The sequence below is a fragment of the Solea solea genome, chromosome 2, assembly GCF_958295425.1.
Source record: "Solea solea chromosome 2, fSolSol10.1, whole genome shotgun sequence".
Lineage (NCBI taxonomy): Eukaryota > Metazoa > Chordata > Actinopteri > Pleuronectiformes > Soleidae > Solea > Solea solea.
In genome coordinates, this window is record NC_081135.1 from 19,579,430 (window position 1) to 19,597,070 (window position 17,641).

At 41.6% G+C, this 17,641-nt stretch overlaps 1 protein-coding gene across 7 annotated transcripts in view; it reads left to right on the top strand.

Moving 5' to 3' along the window:
- dachd (dachshund d) overlaps window positions 1-17,641 on the top strand; it is an 88,772-nt gene that overhangs the window by 43,006 nt on the left and 28,125 nt on the right. For all 7 annotated transcript variants that reach the window (XM_058622410.1, XM_058622414.1, XM_058622409.1 and 4 more), the window contains exons 2-3: window positions 2,946-3,061; window positions 8,957-9,109. In XM_058622410.1, coding sequence (XP_058478393.1) covers window positions 2,946-3,061; window positions 8,957-9,109 — 269 coding nt within the window. The remainder of the gene's footprint in view (window positions 1-2,945; window positions 3,062-8,956; window positions 9,110-17,641) is intronic.

Genomic DNA, 17,641 nt, shown 5'->3' on the forward strand with positions numbered 1-17,641 from the left:
CTGTTGCTTGGAGGTTCCTCGGTTCAAAGCTCTTCTTCAGTTGGTGTATTGCTTTCATGGTTAGCCAGTGTTATTTGTGTGCTGAGTGGCTGAAATGTGATCGCTTTAAACACACAGACAGATTCTCTTGCAGTCGATCTGAACTTTACCTTTACTTAACTGGGTCTTTGTACCTGGGTTCACATCCTTTGACATTATCCAAGGTTGATGTGCCATTTTTTTTTTGGCCATTTGAAGGCCTTTTTTTGCTTTTAGTATTGTTGGTTAAAAACCCCTTTTACCCATCATATACCCTCTATTGAGGTCTTTCATAAATAATTCAGCCAGAGCACAAGTGAAAGTGATGACAGCAAAACTGTCTGCGATCTCTCCCTCTCATAAGATCAAAGAGGTGCTTCTATAGAAATAGGAATTACATTTCCAGACGTTTGTGTGTCGACCGGGCACTCGTTTCTCTCTCTGCCCCTCTCTCTCTCCTCCTCTCCCTCTATCACACACTCTCACTGCCCTCCTCTTACCTTCTGCCATTCCCCTCTCTCTCTCTCTCTCTCTCTCTCCCTCGCCACTTCTTTCTATCACTTGTGTTTTCCCTCCAAAGGGACACAGTTGAGTGAAGGTTTGCTTTTAGTCGCTAAAACCTCCAGAGCTTGTATATGAGAGAGTCAGCACATTCAGACAGATAGAGCGGGTGCACTCTATTAGCAGAACTGAGGTAAATAAACCTCACAAGACACGGCTGAATAAATTCAACCACTAAAGGCTGCGTGGTGTCTGAACTAAAACACTGCATCACCCCGTAGATACCGCCTTTGGGAAATGTTGTGAAATGTACTGTAACACAAAGAGTCTCTTAAACTGATAAAGTGCAGAAGGAGAAATCGCTGTTTAGAGATGATTATTAGGCGTCATTTACGAATTTAATTCTCAGCCTAGCTCCTTTGTTGACCTGTGCAGCATATAAGGTTTTTGCTGATTAGTTTTAAAGCCTCAAGTCTGCGATTGTGCTCAAATGTAACTTGAGAAATGAAAACGCATGCACTTATTATTGAAAATAAAGTGACAATATAGTTTTTAATGCTGTAATTCACCACAGTAAAAGCATCATGGCAAAGGTATGACCATCACTGATAGAGATGTTTGACAGTGACATCATTTAATAATATTGTTAGCACATGCTATAAAGCCTTACAGCACAATAAGTTACCTGAATTCAATCTTCTAAGAGGGAGACAAGTAGCAGTTCAACAAACATGTCCCCAGGTTTGATTTCAGGTCCTGTCGCTTTTATTATCTGTTCAGGTTTCATGCCATAATTACACAACGCTAATCCTTTGATGTTTTATATGTGGAGAACTTAGTGTTTAGTGATTATTATTAGTTGTAGTTGTTTTTTTTTCCCATTAATTTAATTATGAGCCTTTTGGTGACATGATCAGGTTCTGAAAGGTTTTGTTTATTTGTTTTAAACACGAGTCAGAGATTGTGTAAAAAAAAAAAAAACACTTGACAAATTAAACTCATGCTGCTATTAGTGAAAATAAAGTCTTTATATTTTATGATTCAAGGCACCACAGTAAAGCGGCAAAAGTGTTACCATTACTGATAGAGATATTTTTATGGAGAGAATTTATCCAGGATTTATTCAAAAAGATTAGACTTTATAACAAAGTTGACAGTGATATTACTCAATAATATCGCTCGCACACTCTTTGAAACCGTAAAGAATAATAAGTAACTTAAATGCAATCCTCTTATAAGGGAGAAAAAGCAGCGCTTCAACAAATATGTCCCCGGGTTTGATTTCAGGTCCTGCTCGTGTAAAACGTGCCCATATTTGTTCAGATTTCCTGCCATAATTACACCACGGAAACCCTTTGGTGTTTTAAAGATGGATTAAACTTCTAGGATTGAGCTTCATACTGGAGAGAACTCAGTGTCCTGGTTAAGCTTGAAATGGACTATTGTATGAGAAATAATGTATGAAGCCAATATGTCACCTGTGTCAAGTCACCATAATTCATCTTCAGCTGAGACACCCAGCTCCTTGTTCATAAAGAATGTGCCTCTATAGGATCTTGGCCCCCTCATTATGTGCTCATTGCATTTTTTTTTTCAGCCTGTGGGCTTTTCGTTGTAACTATAAGCCAGCAAAGTAGGTATTGATTGCAACTCGAAGCTGTATTAATAAGTGAATGAGTAAGATGTGTGGAAAGTCAGGGGTGTATCTGCTTTGGAGGCCTTTTCTCCTCCACACTAAGGTGGCACAGTCATTTATCATGGCTGGATCTGTGCCCCTCGTTTGGTGTAATAAAACTCCCCCATCAGAACCGTCCAACAGGTCTGAATCACTCTGTCACACCACCTTCCAGCTAAGGCACGCATTAAATCAAGCAAGCAGAACATTTCCTAAGGCAGCCATTGCCTTTTAATTTCCTGAAGAACCTTAAAATATCATTCATTACCAGAACTACACATATTTGGTTTTTAAAAGTCTCATAAATCAATAGTGGCCTGACTGCAATAATTATAACAAGTTAACATGTAATTTCCAGGCCGAGGGCCGCGCACTGGATTTTAGCATATGCAAACGAGGCAATTCAAATAGTGTGGGGATATTAATACGGAGGAACAGGTAACGAGGTACAGGTTATGAATTATGCATCAAAAAGTGGTTGATCTTCAATAAAGGAAATGAATTCACCGTGTAATCTAATTAGTTATGGAAGTCTATTATGTTGAGCTGCAGAAAGCAACTGTCCTTGAAAAGAAATTTATTTACAGTACATGTTAGCTCTTTGGAATGAAATTGCATTCTGGAGAGCTCCAAATGTTAACACCCCCCCCACACCACCACCAAACGCCCTCACAACCCCTCCTCCCTCCCTCCAGTCTCCCCCACGCCTCTCACCCACATTCTCTTTTTTCTCCTCTGCCCGTGGTTGCAGCTCCAGACCTGGCCGGCCCCCGAAGAGGACCCAGAGCGTGACATCACCAGAGAACTCCCACATCATGCCCCACTCAGTCCCAGGCCTTATGTCCCCTGGCATGATGCCACCCACAGGTATGGTTTGGTCTTAGTCTGTCGTGCTCTGTCACTATTGCTAACACTCACTCAGTCTGCATTCCCGCTTTGTTTATTTCTGTGTGTCTCTCACGCACTCACACGAAACCTCTTCACGAGTGGCCTCCCAACAGCTTATCCTCAAAATGGCAACCAGTCCAAAGTGACACATGCACCCAACCACCAGACACCAGCAGCTCCCTCGTTTACCAAAAACAGATCCTCAGCTCAACCCCCGCAAAACAAAAGGGGGAGAATAAATTGAAATGGAGATCTTTTCTCTCAGATTATTCCAGTAGATGTTGCATTTTGCCTTGAGTGCATTCTAATTAGTGCGATTAAATCCACTCCACTGGTATATGTACATAGGCAGTGGTGATGCTAAAGCAGGCTTATCGCCACAAGAATCAACAACAGCCATTTGTGCCCTAACTTGCCCCGAGGCCACGTCTTATTGCAACTAATGCTTTTGTTCTATTTGTGGCTGGCCTTATTGTGAATCCTTTGATGTTGGTGGCTGTAAGTGGTCTGATTTGCATATTTTGCTCACCATTTTGATATGTGTTTAATGATATTGCTCCGTCAAAAAGGAGCTCTTTGATTGCATATCTTGCCCACAGTACATTGTATTTAAACAACTATTAAATGTAGTACATCATAACTGGTTCAACATTATTTTACTTGGAACACATACAAAAAAAAAGTCTGGATTATTTTTTTGTTCTACAGCAAAGCAATGATGGTGAAATGCTTGAAAATTCACTATTAAACCCAGATCGGTCCATCCTTGTGATTCAGTATAAGTTCACAGGCTACTGCTTTGAAGTCAGAGAATAGCGTGAGGTCAGTGGCTGTCCGTGCTGCAGTATGGAAGGAGAAGTGAAAGGCCGCAGTGAACACAGAGGACAAAGTTGAGAAAGATCCGTGTTATTTAGTGGAACATAAAGCAACAGAGAAGCCTTTTGATATCATCCCCTTTAAGCCCAGAGGGACTCTATGATCTTGACATTTAGTCAGGGTATTCAGGGGGCAGAGATAAAGTAATTGAGGTTTTTGGTCCGCTCATAACCGCCTTAAGATTCCTAACTGTGGCGAGACAGAACTTCTCCATTAATTTATGTGTTATAATTAAACCATTTATTGTTTTGATGATAGTATTAAGCATTAAACGTCAAGGAAGTCACAGATTTTGACAGATTAATAATTACATATAAATGACCACACAGAAGTTAGCATTTAAGGAGGCGACTAATTGATTGTCCTGTCATGTCCAAATGTATTGATTGATGATAAAGACCCAACACTGAGGAACTGTCTTAATCGTTACACTTTCATGTCATGTCACATTAGTTCATTTTTCAGATGAACACACGGAATATGGGCTGACGGCTTTTACCGTATAGCTTCACCCATTCACGCCACACACAAAAAGCCGTTGCACGGATTAAAATTGCACTGCAGAGAATTGTGAAATGTCCCTTCTCTCCTGGTGGGTGTTACATGTATAAAAGTCCACCTCGATGCACAATCCTGAAGCTTCTCTGCCAGCCTTTTATCACCCTGGAGTGGTAAAGTACGACATTTATTGTAGGAGATTTTGTTTGCTGTAATTTCATAATGCAAACAACCGTCAGTAAATGTTTTTTATGGGTATTAGACATGGACATTAAACATGCCGCAGACTCGGAATCAGATTAAACTCTAAGACCATATTCAGCACAGTGAAAAGATGTCGTCTTCATACTCTTAACAGGTCCAGAGAAGCCTATGTGAAACACAATGTTAACATATGTATCTTTGCCCTTGACACCAGTTCCATTTAGAAAAGGACATCTTAATATGCTTAGCTTTCCATTTAAAGAAATACCCTCATCTGTGTGTGAAAGCACACGTGTGTATGTGTGAGCATCTGAGTGCGTGCAGGCTTGCGCTCATGCCCGGGGGTGGGGGGGGGGGGGGGGGGGGTGCGCGGTGGGCTGCGCTGGAGCCTTTCCAGTTTCTGATGCATTACAGGCAGATTGGCCCTCAAATCGGATTATTTGCTGTGGACTGACACCACACTGAGATGACATCTCCTTTAAAGTGGAGAGGCCCTCCACTCACACTCTGGCCACAACTTAAGCAGCAGCTTCAATATAATTCATTTATGTCCTGGATATGGCTTCAACCTTTTGAATAACACAAGAGTACTGCATTTACCATTAGAGAAATGAATGTCACCTACATCCATCCTTACCATGGAACATCCTGTATTTAAAAACAATATTTGCTAATGGAAGATGGCTCTGCCTTACTGTACCAGTATGTGTGTGGGTGCCAGCGCCTGCTAGTTCTTCTCCCAAGTACAGTAGGTGGAGACGTATTGTAATATTTATGTTCTGTTAATGTACAATTAGCACGTCAGCTCCAAGAGTGGATCATCTAATCTGGTGCCACTTGAAGCTGCTTTAAAATAGATCTGGTATGCACCAGGTAATTTAGCGTCACTTCTTTGTGCTTCTACCCCTCCTCTATCAGTCTGCTGCTTGTCATAAGGTTAGCACACTCTGTAATTGAAACTAAATTTGTCATGATGTGGATAGCACAGTTCAAGTGGTGCAGTGTACCTAAGAAGTCACGTTGTTCCCAACCCCAGTTTGTCATTGCTGTGCTGCCACCAGTCCATGCATTAAATGAGGCGGCCCTGCTCATTGACATGGAGTGTCTCTTCTCTACTTATCCTGCTCGCCTGATAAATAAAGTGTGTTTTCATTGTTGCCCATGGTGCAGTCCCAAAACAGAGACAGAACAGAAACACAACAGATAAGCTCTGGTTATTTTTTTTTTATTCGCTGCTAGAGAAAATCATAAAAGTCTGTCTTTTGTGTGCTGATGTGAAGTTAATCTGATTTTAATTTAATTATACGAGTTAGTTGCAGAGGGCACGTGCATTGGGCTGTTTGTTGTAAGAATGTTCTGACATTGGCGCAGGTATGGGGCAGCTAGCATGTTAATTAATGATGAAGATCCTGACAATATGCAGAGGCATGACAGCGTTAAGCCAGTCGGCTGCTGCTTCCTTTGCATATTAATAGATCCTTCATTATTATTTAATATGACAGCTGCTCCAAGGGCTACCATCAGACCTTGTCTCTGTTATTTGCTGTTTTGTGCTCCCCATGTGACACTGCCATGCTATTCTCTATGTGTTGAAATGTTCGCTGTTCTCTGGCTGGTGTTGCTCTCAACATGCGGCTGGGGTGCGCTGTTTGTTTTTTGCTCTGGAGGATTCTGACTCGCCCCTGCTTCTATATGAGAAAAGTGTCGGAATCTAAAGGTGACTTTGAAAGAATATATGCGGCTGGATTGTTTTGTTTGCATAGTAATGAATGCAGATTAGCGTTGAGTGGTACTGGTCTTGTTGACGTTTAGACTTCTAGTGGCTTAATAGACTTGTTGCTGGGCGGCGCCATCTCCCAGGCTTTCTCATTACATGCACTGTACGACGGTGTGTGATCTGTTGAAATGGAACAATTATCAGAATAAAGATTTCAATATATTTGTGTCAAGCACGAGGTGGATGATGCAGCACAGTAATACAAATGTAAAAGTGCATCATTTAATCTCAGCTCCAAAAAGTTTTATTTACTAAGATAAAAGTCAATTTATTTCATTTTATTTTTTTACAGTTTAGTCCAGTCCAAAAGAAATATGGTGGACGGGCTGCAGTGCCATAAACAGCAGTGCTCACAAAGCCAGAGTTAGAGAGCGTCGGGGGAGCACCACTGCAGCACTTTGAGCGGCACCTGATTTGTGGGGGGAATTTATCACACAAACAGCCCAGAGGTGATTTCAATATTTACTCGGCAGTCTGTTCTGCATACGTCTCATTTGGAAAACAGTTGACTCTTGCCCATTATACACAAATGAAGGCTGACCTTCAGACTGGGCAGAGGCCACATTCATTATGTGGAAAAGTATCATCTTCTTATGAGGCGATGACTTTTTTTTCTTCTCCTGTTCGGCCTATGCATATGGAACAGCAGCCAGTGCCCATTGCAAACGAGAGGCCCCTTGCTGACATGATGTATACTGTACGTCAATATGGTACTGATGTATTTTAAGATGCAAACAAGGCTTTAAATCATATGCACCTCCATGTCAGTGGCTCAGAGTGACTCTCGCCATCTGCCTATCAGCTGGGGATGAGAGGAGAGGGTGTCCAGGCCGGTATGTCCTCGTGTGTGTGTTGTGTTGGTGTGTGCGCTCCCGCTTGCATGTGTCTATTAAAGCCACATGTTTGTTGTTTCTACCTCTCCTTGTACGTGCGTCTTCCTGCAACTGCCTGGCTAATAGATGCTCTTGAGTCCCATCACACGGACGTGACAGCGTAGTGATGATAAACGCAGATGTTGCCTTGTTCTCCGTCAAACGTAAGGGAAACCTGCATATCAAGTGTTAGCTGCCTCTGTAAAAGGGCAGGTGATGTTGTATACCTTATTGTGGATATGAGTGATTCCACTAATAGGTACATATTGTTTGTCTTTTCATGCATCTACACATTTGTTGCTAGGATTGGCAAGAAGAGTTGCAGGGCTCTCCTGAGACGCACCAGGCATTCAGGAGATTTAGCACTATCTGTCCCCGCTGTTTGAGACCGGCCTCATGAATAAAGATTTCAGTCACGTTCAATACACCAGAACCCTGGAACTACCACAGTGACAAACCAATGCTTTATGATCTCTGCAGTGTGCTCAGCATATGTATGTCTATAATCTCAGACTTACTATATCAATCATACAAAGCCCATGTTGATCGAGTCGGACAACCAAGTGAAATATTGCTATTGCAGCACTTATTCGGAGATGGCAGTGGAAATGTGAATGATTATTTAGAATGCCATGTCAATAGTCATTTAGTGTGCTCAAGAAAACAGCAGAATGAAAAGAAGAACATTTCAGTTCACTTTCTGACGGAAGCTGTCAGAAAGTCAGAAACTTCTGAACTTCTGAATAATTTCAGCATTTTATAAAGCAGTCTAAATATGTTTATAATCTAAAAGATTGGTCTTAAAGATTCTTAAAGTTTCTTTGATTTTGTTTTTTTAGAATTAAGGTGATGAAACTGAATTTCACACACGTTTTTCATGAATTGTCTTACCTTACCCATTTTTCCCACACAATGCCCTAAGTTTTGAAATAAACCCAAAGCCCTTCACAAGTTGCAAAGAATAGATTGCTTGTGGTACATTGTTTATAGTTTTCCATTCAATGTGGCCTTGACTCTCCGACGAAGCGTCTTAATATGAAGCGCACACAGTTGTTGAAAAATTTAGAATTTGAACACCACTATCGTGCATTATTTTGGGTTGTTTGATCTGATGAGGGTGAAGGTGAATAAACGTGCTGTCATTTTATTTGAAATGTCGACCGTGCTTTGCGTTTGTTCACGTGTTGTGTCACACCCACCCGATTATTATACTTCGGTGCTGTATATAATACATACACAAAAAATGCGTCTACCTTGACAGCATCTGTTCCCATCAAGGTACACATTTATCAGTATAGTGAGGAGGAATTACTAGAATTTGTGTAACATTTGTAAAAATCAGGTTTACACAAACACACACACACACACACACACACACACACACACACACACACACACAGTGATTTATCATGTCGGCATGATGACCTGCTGTGAAAATATCCCCTGTCAGAAGATGAAAAACTCACAGGAGCTTACTCTGCATAGTATATAAAATTATTCATTGTTTTACTTTTTCAAAATTCTTTTATTCAGTGTTGTTTTTTATTCACCAGGTACCTGAAAAGCTTTTGCAGGTGGCAGTGGCTCAGCCCCCGTAGACATGTAGCCGTCTGTAAGTGCTCTGTCTCCTCTGCCTCCTCCTTCCAGGCCTGACAGCAGCAGCGGCAGCAGCTGCCAACGCAGCCATCGCAGAGGCCATGAAGGTCAAGAAGATCAAGCTGGAGGCGATGAGCGGCTACCACAGCAACGCCAACCACCACGGGGCCGACGGAGAGAACGGAGACCTCAGCTCCAGCGTCGGTGAGGGTGCCCTTCACATGCAGCACTCGCACACATGCAAACACACACACGTTTGCAGAAACACAAAAACACATAGTCACACAAAAGGAAGACAAATGCTTTTTTACAAATACTTGTCACACACCAACTTCAATTTCAGTAGTTAGAGGGAATTTTCTTTTTTACATTATATCAGAATACATAAACAGACGACAGATGCTTTGAGGAACTCTCATTACTATTGAATTACAACCATTTAATAAATTCATCACGTTTATTTTGAGCCACGTGTGATTTGAAGAGTTATAGTTATACTGTCAACCAGTTGTAACAAAATAGGTTTTTGTTTTAAGGGCTTACACACGTATTGAATGGTTAACATTAAATGTGCATATCAATTGCATATGAATCAAAATATAAAGAATAAGTGAAAACAATATAGACTGATCCATAGCTTTGGTTTTCTTGAGAAATTGATGTATGCATAGGGAATAAATAGGTTAAAACTGTCATTAATAACTATTAAAGTATTAAAATATTATTTATGACATTCTGTATATGTGGACTAAGTGACCCTGTTGTACATATTCCCTGGGGTCTGCCGTGAGCACACCTTTAATGCACATTGACATTGATTCTATAGGATTCTTCCACTGACTGTTTAATTGGGTTGAGATCTGGTGATCTCATTACAGGGGGTTACTGTGAGTTTATTCATGCACTGTTGCACTAGATCCACAACAAAAGCTTCACAACCACGGCCTGACTGTATGCCAAGTTTAATTGAAACCTGTAGTCTTTGCAAAGCTGCTTTATTAACAGCCCCGCAAATATACAAGACCAAAATGCCAGGGCTAATAAAATGTCTTATATATATAGTATAGTTTGTCCTATACCAAATATGTGTGTGAAACTATCTCAACTGAGCAGCTATTTTAAAATGAACTTTGTCTTTATTCAGGTTTCATGCACTGTAAATACGGTAAGTCTTGTTTTGTCTTTTGTGATGAAAGGAGGAAAAAACAACTTTTAATAGCCAAGTAAAACTGTGAACATTGTTTCACAAAGCTATCAGCTTTTAACAAGGTCTAATTGAATTGCTGTGAAAGCGTTGGGGTTTTTTTTTTTCACCATGTGCCATTTCAATTAATTATTCGTCCTAAAAATGCAGAAGGATTTCCGTAATATCACACAGAACCACTTAGTGTATTAAAGAGAATGATAATGTATGTTAGCACGGATTCATGAGCCCATTCCAAATTATAGACCAAATGTAATCCCCGTGGCTTTTGTTGCTAAATGGAGGTTTTGATTCACTTACAGTAATAAATGGCTCAAGTCCTGAATACATTTCAACAGAAAGACTTGACACGGCAGCGCTTGCGGTGTGCGAGATGAAAACAGGATGTGTTTCTGAGCGGATTTAACAATGCAAAATGCATAAAGTGTGAGGTCATCACTCTGAGAGAATGGAGTGTGTAAAAAGGAGAATATGAGCCTGCGAGGTCACGGAAATAAAGATAAATGTGAGTACCAACTGCAAGGCTATGGCAATGGAGCTAATAAGAATCTGTTTTATCTTTTTACAATTTAAATTGTAACCTTGAGCCCACAGCCAGCTACATAGGCTCCCAGTAGAATCATAATTCTGGCAAGGGGGAGCCGCTCTAGGTACGGGTGCATGGGCCACAGCATTAGCTCTCTGAGTGAAATATATGGCAGTGACGCCTCTCGGCCCCATCCACAATCAATTGGATTCTTTTCCTTTAATATTTACTTGCAGCGATGAGATGCTCGTCTGCATGGTGATGAACAGTCTGCCACTGGCGTTTGAAGGTGACCTGTCAGTGAGTATGGACAAATCTCTCGCTCGCAGAAATGTAGAAAATAAATCATTAGGGGCAGGCAGTCAGACAGGGGCCTCTCTCTCTCCCTCACTCTCCTCGGATTTAAATCAGCCTAGATTTATGATTTGAATTAATGCTTCGTTTGGTCAAAGGAATGGTCGCCGAGACAAATGATGTTTGGTACTGAAACCATCCTAATATTGATTACTGGTTGTCGCAGCAATCTCTTGTTTATATCAAGCACTCTCCTGTGACAGGGTGGCCACCAGGAGTCATCCTGATAATACGCTGGAGAAATATGGCCCGCTCTGCACTGCAGGGCCATGAAACACAGCGAGCTGTACGCTGTCTTCTTCATCTTGCCCCCTGGCTTCGACTCACATGTTTATTTTTAATGGAAGTATTTTGCAATTTTCGCAAAAAAAAAAAAGGAAAAACAAAGAACCGACGTAAAAGAAAACATGATTACATTCCAAAAGTGTCCAGCTCTGGCTTGTTTTCACAGACTTATTTTGGACTGTGAATGCCTAATATGTCCAGCTCTCAAGCCTATTATCCTGTGCAATCTAAACTTATAAATCACTTGACTGATATAGCATGGAGTGGGCAGGAAGAGAACTGTATTTGGCTGTCAGAACCAGGCCGACTGCTCATAGCACAGACTGGGGTATGATTTCATGCTGCTTTTTAACTGACTCACACCACAGCTGCTCTGAGGAAATGGACTGGAGTTTTTTGTAATCATCCAGCTTAAACAAAGACTAACACAAACGGATGTGTTTACTTATACAAATTATGTTACCAACCTTGATGGGAATTGATATGATAATGTACCTGCCTTTGATAATACCGCAAAGGACATAGATCCATTTAATCAAAAAGAGCTACTACAAAAACCCTTTGGGGAAAAGAAAATCCTGCTCAGGCTAAAATACAGGTGCCTCGTCTTGTATTGTAAAGAGCTTAAAGGGAAGCACCACAGAGACAGCCAGTGAAGGACACTCTGTTCTGTTTGTAGAGTTGGATTGCTCGTCGCTGTCTTTGTGTTGATGTAAACTGAACAGGCTAATGTTTCTCCCTGGCATTAAATATTCATCACAATTAGATCTTCCTGTTTGCATCAATGTTATTAATTATAAGGGAAAAAACAGCCACTTCAACCCTCAGCCAAAATAACCAGACATCCTGAGTGAGAAGGGAAGTAGGTATGTTTGTATGAGCATATGTGGGAGAAACAAATAAAAGAGGATGACGATGTAGTGACATAAAAAATTTAAAAGCGACAGGATGAGAGGAGTGTGTGGGTGTCTGTCTTTGATTTTTGCTTACACTCTTTAGTTGGGCAGACAGAGCCGTCTCAAAGCACAATGTGGATTGTTCCTGCGTCTCTCAGGAAATGCCACAATTACAGATCACAGACCAAGCAAAACACGTGTGGTGCAGGGCCTTGAGGGGGATAAACAGCCCGCCATTCCCTCCCAGTGCAATGACCCCAGCCACAACCTTCATTACTGGGAAAGAAAATATTGTCAGCTGCCCACTAACAAACACCTGCCAATTTCAAGAGGAGGAATTGCTTTTCTCAGCTGCACAAGGAAAATAAAGTGTTTCTCCAACCCTCAGAAAAGCAGTGAGAAGAAGGGATAATGCAGCATTCACCCTTGTCCTCTTTTCTCTGTCTTGTTTTTACTCTGTCCCACTAATTTGCTGTGTTTCACCCTCTGTCTCTCTTTGGCCACTGGGTGCTGCCCTGCCACTCATCTGACTCCTCACCATTCACGTCTAATGGAGCTGAAATCTTGTTTGTAATTAGATATGGGAATTCCATTGTCATCAGCCAGATGATGCCACGACGTGCCAACCAAACGACTTGCTTACAGTCAGCGCAGCAGGAAAAATAAAAATCAACAGTGACAACTTTCACACTTAACATCCAAAACCTGTAACAGCACAGCTAAGCTGTATAACCAGTTATATTCTGCGGCACTACTTTACAAAACCTAAAAGCTCTTTGTCTTGCATCAGTGGCTTCAGTCCAGGCTGTCTGTGCCCAACAGGGAGTGGGGAGCCACATGCTAGGCTGAAGCTGGACGGGTGCTGACAGGTACCTGGAGTGCTGCCTGAGTGAGAGTTGAGAGGAAGAGGTTCTGGGTGAGATGATGAGGAAGCATCATACTCTCTTCCCAGGGTCATCAGGCTAATTTCTTCAAGCTCCACCCTCACGCTTGCATGTCTGCTTGTCTGTGTGTGCGCGCGTGTGTGTTTGTGTTTGCATGTGTGCTTGCGTGAGAGAGAAAGAGGGGGCCCTGGCCCCTGAGAGCGTTCTGTGAGGAGACCACAGCTGTACACTCCCAGCAGCTAATTGGTCCTTATCTAGCTGTCCCATTCATCTTAATTTTTTACCAATTACTGAGCATTATCTGTGTTCTCAGTTGGGTATGGGACTTAATCCTTTTTGGTTAAGCTGGTGCTACAGCTTGCAAATTTCAAACAGAGGAAGGAGGGGGCGGGGTTGGGGAGGTGGAGAAAGGAGGGAAAGGTGGAAGATGAGGGGAGGGGAGTGGGGTAAAAGTCATAGCAAAAACAAACTGTGAAACTTCCCATCATCCCTCACTGGCAGGAGGCAATCAATAAACAATGACATCACACAAAGGGGAGAGGAAAAAATGGAAGAGATCAATTATTGGCGTTATAATTCAAGTCCTTGTTTGCAAACGTTGCAGCCTCATTGATTAGCCTGGTCTTGTGGCACTCACCATTATTGACTTGTTAAAACCATATTTTCTCATCATCAGTGGTTTTGCGTTGGCGGTCACACAAATAACAACGCTTTAAGGGGCACCATTAATTATTCAAGATGTATTCATTTTAAAGCACAGCAAGTCCAAATCATCTTGTTTACTCAACAAACAATACATGTATAGTACATTGCTCAGCCAGAAGGTACATCAAGATGCTGCAATCTGGGACAGTTAGCCTTAATTTTCTGAGATCAATGCATAACTAGGCTCCTCTCTATATGGGGTCCACACTTGGCCATGCTGCAGAGCTGAGTGGAGTCAGCCTGGAGACCATGCACTAATTACTGGAGTGTTTACTGCTCTGCTGGATAGCATTTGTACCATTTTGGATCATATCACTGAGTAAATGTGCTTTGCACTAGACCGATAAATAAGACATTAAGATGACAGTGTGTATGAATGAAATTACTGTGGAAAAAAAAAAAATGTAGTCATCAATTATAGAATAAACACAAGTCCAAAATGGGTAAAATTAACAGCCCCACACATATGTGTACTTATAGAACACAGAGGCATGCTTGTCAGGCGATAGACAGTCATGAACATAAAAGCAGGACACATAGAGACAGTGCTTCTGTACTCTGATAGGGATCTGTTTGGTCACACTCTCTGCGCCAGCTGTCAGCCCAGCTCCACTGCTGCGATTTAATTAGTCTGTTTATGTCCTTTCTAATAATAAAGCTCTCTGGGTGGAAGGACACATCCAACTGGCTAGCTGCGCTCTACAACCTGCTAGCTGCACTGTAGTGCTGGTGGCCCAGCACAGCTAAATGTGGGCCATAATGGAGGATGGTGGCTACTTCCTGCTCCTCTAGACAGAACAATGGCCCTCAGGCCCAGATCTAGTATCACCCCCTACTCAATCCTAACCTTAACCATTAGGGGATAAAGCACATACTGACCTGATATGAGTGTCTAGGGGCAACTTCATCCATCTTCCTCTCTAGCTCTCTTGTGGGAGCCTTTGTCAGTCGAAGCTCTTGAGAGAGACTAGATTGTAGCCATAGGCTGAATAGAATTCATTTCACGAACATATCATAACACTTATCTCACTATAAAAGATTATTGTCCTTCACGACTTATGCCATTACAATGTGCTTTGTTTTGATTTTCTTTATTCTAAAGTGGACAAAATAGGGTCAGTTTACGCTGCTAGTGTTTGGGATAAAGGGGAGCAGTGGTGGTAACTGAGTCAAACACACTTGAGGTAGACAGAGAGTAGCAGAGCAGACAGACAGCCTTCCAGCCCGAGTGAAGAGCTTGATGGGTCTCGGTCTCTCTCTTGGGATTTCGCCCTCACCATCTCTCTATTAGTCTGCCAGGCTCATGGGAGCCAGGTGACAGATAAGTGAAGAAAGACACACACATTTTAATAGACATTTCAAAAGATAAACCTGATAATGATTTCTCTTGTTAATGAAGTCTAATGTCCTTGTTCTAATTCTACTAGGGTCGCCTGTTAAGCATCCGCGTAACACTTGAATATGCATGATTGGGAAAACGTGTGTCACATTGATGTAGCTACACACAAAATACACAAATGCAGACAACTACAGAAATAGATTACAATAAGTGGGAGAATTGATTAAACATTATTTCCGTAATGATCCATATCAAGTTCTATCATCTTTGAGTGGCAGTGAGGTTGCGCCGTATAGAGAGGAGGAGACAAAAGGAGAGACAAACGTGCGAGACAAACCTCATGTCACGGAAATCTTACTGTGATTGTCTCTTGTGGTTAGTGGCAGAGCTATAAAAAACAACTGACCAGTTGAGTTGTCATCCCTCATCAGCATTAGGCCTCATTCTTCATTAATTGGAAAGATTAATTTGGAGCGCTTTGATGGCGGGGTGATGCATGCGTACGGCTGTCCCCTCCTCACTATTCTCTGTCACGTTGAATTTAGCCAGGGAAGGGGCTGACCTTTGAAAGTGAAGAGATCAACACAATTTGAAAAGACAATGTCACTTGGTGTAAATGTGATATGTGTAATAAATGACATTCAACCTTTCAGTGATGATGAGCTTTCACAGGTTGGGAGAATTGTGAAATATACACAGCATGCAATTGCGTAGATTATGGAGCAGTTTTCACATACACAGCTAAGATGGTGCCGCATTAGAGGCTGGATATCATGTGCTCTCATTTGACTATGATTACGTCTGAGAGGACACATTATCATAGAGTAACAATATTACTGCTTACACAGTAACAGTAATGACAACAGGAAAATGGCAGTCTCTGTAATCAGTTTGATTACATGAGAAAATACATGTAAATGTATTTGGTTGTGTTCCACACAACCTGAAACAAAAAGGTGTTTCTTTTCAATTATATTATGGGAACCCTCCTCTAAATAGAGCTATCAGCCTGCACTAAAGACCGGGCATCTTGGTCACCACACAGCCTCTGAGACCATGAAAAAAGGGGGAGTGAGAAATCAGGTTTAAACACTCTTGTGGTATTTCACGATCAATGCACCCTCATTCTGTGGTGTGAATAAGCAAATAAACAAAATTTATTCCAACAAAATAATTCAAATATTTGAAAAAGTAACCACATCCAAACCAAGTGCCATTGCCTGGATCGTTGCAATATAAAATTTGACATTACAGTCAGATACATAACACACTACCTTGAACTCATTAGCTCTGCTACACTGAACTGTTCACCGTATTACGGATTTCTCTCATGAGGTGATCGTAACAGAGGAAGTGAGAGTGCAGGAGGTAGTGATGCTAATTTTGTAATTAAATCGCATGATCTGATGACCACATGCAAACTGATCACCCCCACCCCCCCCCATCCACCAAAGTGATATGACGACTGAGTGGGCCGTGATTGATAACACTAGTCAATATATTTCATTTCAGAGGCCTTAGTCAAATGACAACTGGTTGTCATTGACTGAAAGCAATCTTTTTAAAAGGGGAGCCTTTGCTAAGTATCAGATGAAAATGATTCCTCTGTCTGCTTGGGTGTCACTGTCTGTAGGAGCTTTATTGATTGGGCTTGAATATATTGCACCCGCAGAAGTAACAGCTGCTGGTAATATCTCTCCTCTCCCTCTTCTCTCCTCCTCTGTTCGCAGTACTTTCGGTGCCACAGCTTATTGTCAGTGAGTGGATGCTGGTGCTCTCACGCCGATGTTGTGTATTTATCAAGAGTGATGTGTGACAAATGTGAAGTGAGCCTGGTTCTGACCCAAATTACAGAGGCAAATGCTGTTTGTTAATGTGTCTTGAAGGCCTGGCTAAACTGGCTACCCTCAGCCATGTGGATGATTGCATTAACTAAACCCACCATTGTCTCCGCGGCACTATACACTCACTGTTGTCAGGCACAAGGATGTTGGCATGGGTTGGTAAAGGTCATTTACTGTAATGAGATTTGCCACATGCAAGCATATGGCTTGATTATTGCCCTGTTCGTTAACATTTTCAGCAAAGAGACAAATAGACAGCTAAAAGTGGGGCTAGTGCGAGTGGGGCTATGGCGGAACGTGTTTAGCATTTTCTCCTCACAGATAAGAAGAAGAACTTTTTTTTTTTTTTTACAACACATCTGTCACAGAGATGATTGATCTTTCAATTTCATAAGGAATGCGTGCCATTAGAGCCAAGGATTTAAATTATCCTATAAAAGTTGCCTGCCTTAGGTTTTATACACTTAAAGGACAAACACCTCTGTCTGTCTCCTTGATAATTTCTACCACATGTTACACTCCAGTGGTTTGGGCAGAAAAGCAATTATGTTACCTCATCAAACCAGAAATGTTTTCTTATCATTTTTTTTTCTTACATTACATTACATTACATTAGGCATCTTGGCAGGAAATCTTTGCACACCTGAATCATTGGAATGTGCATCTCTTTATCCTGGCATGCGAAACACATTTTGTTTG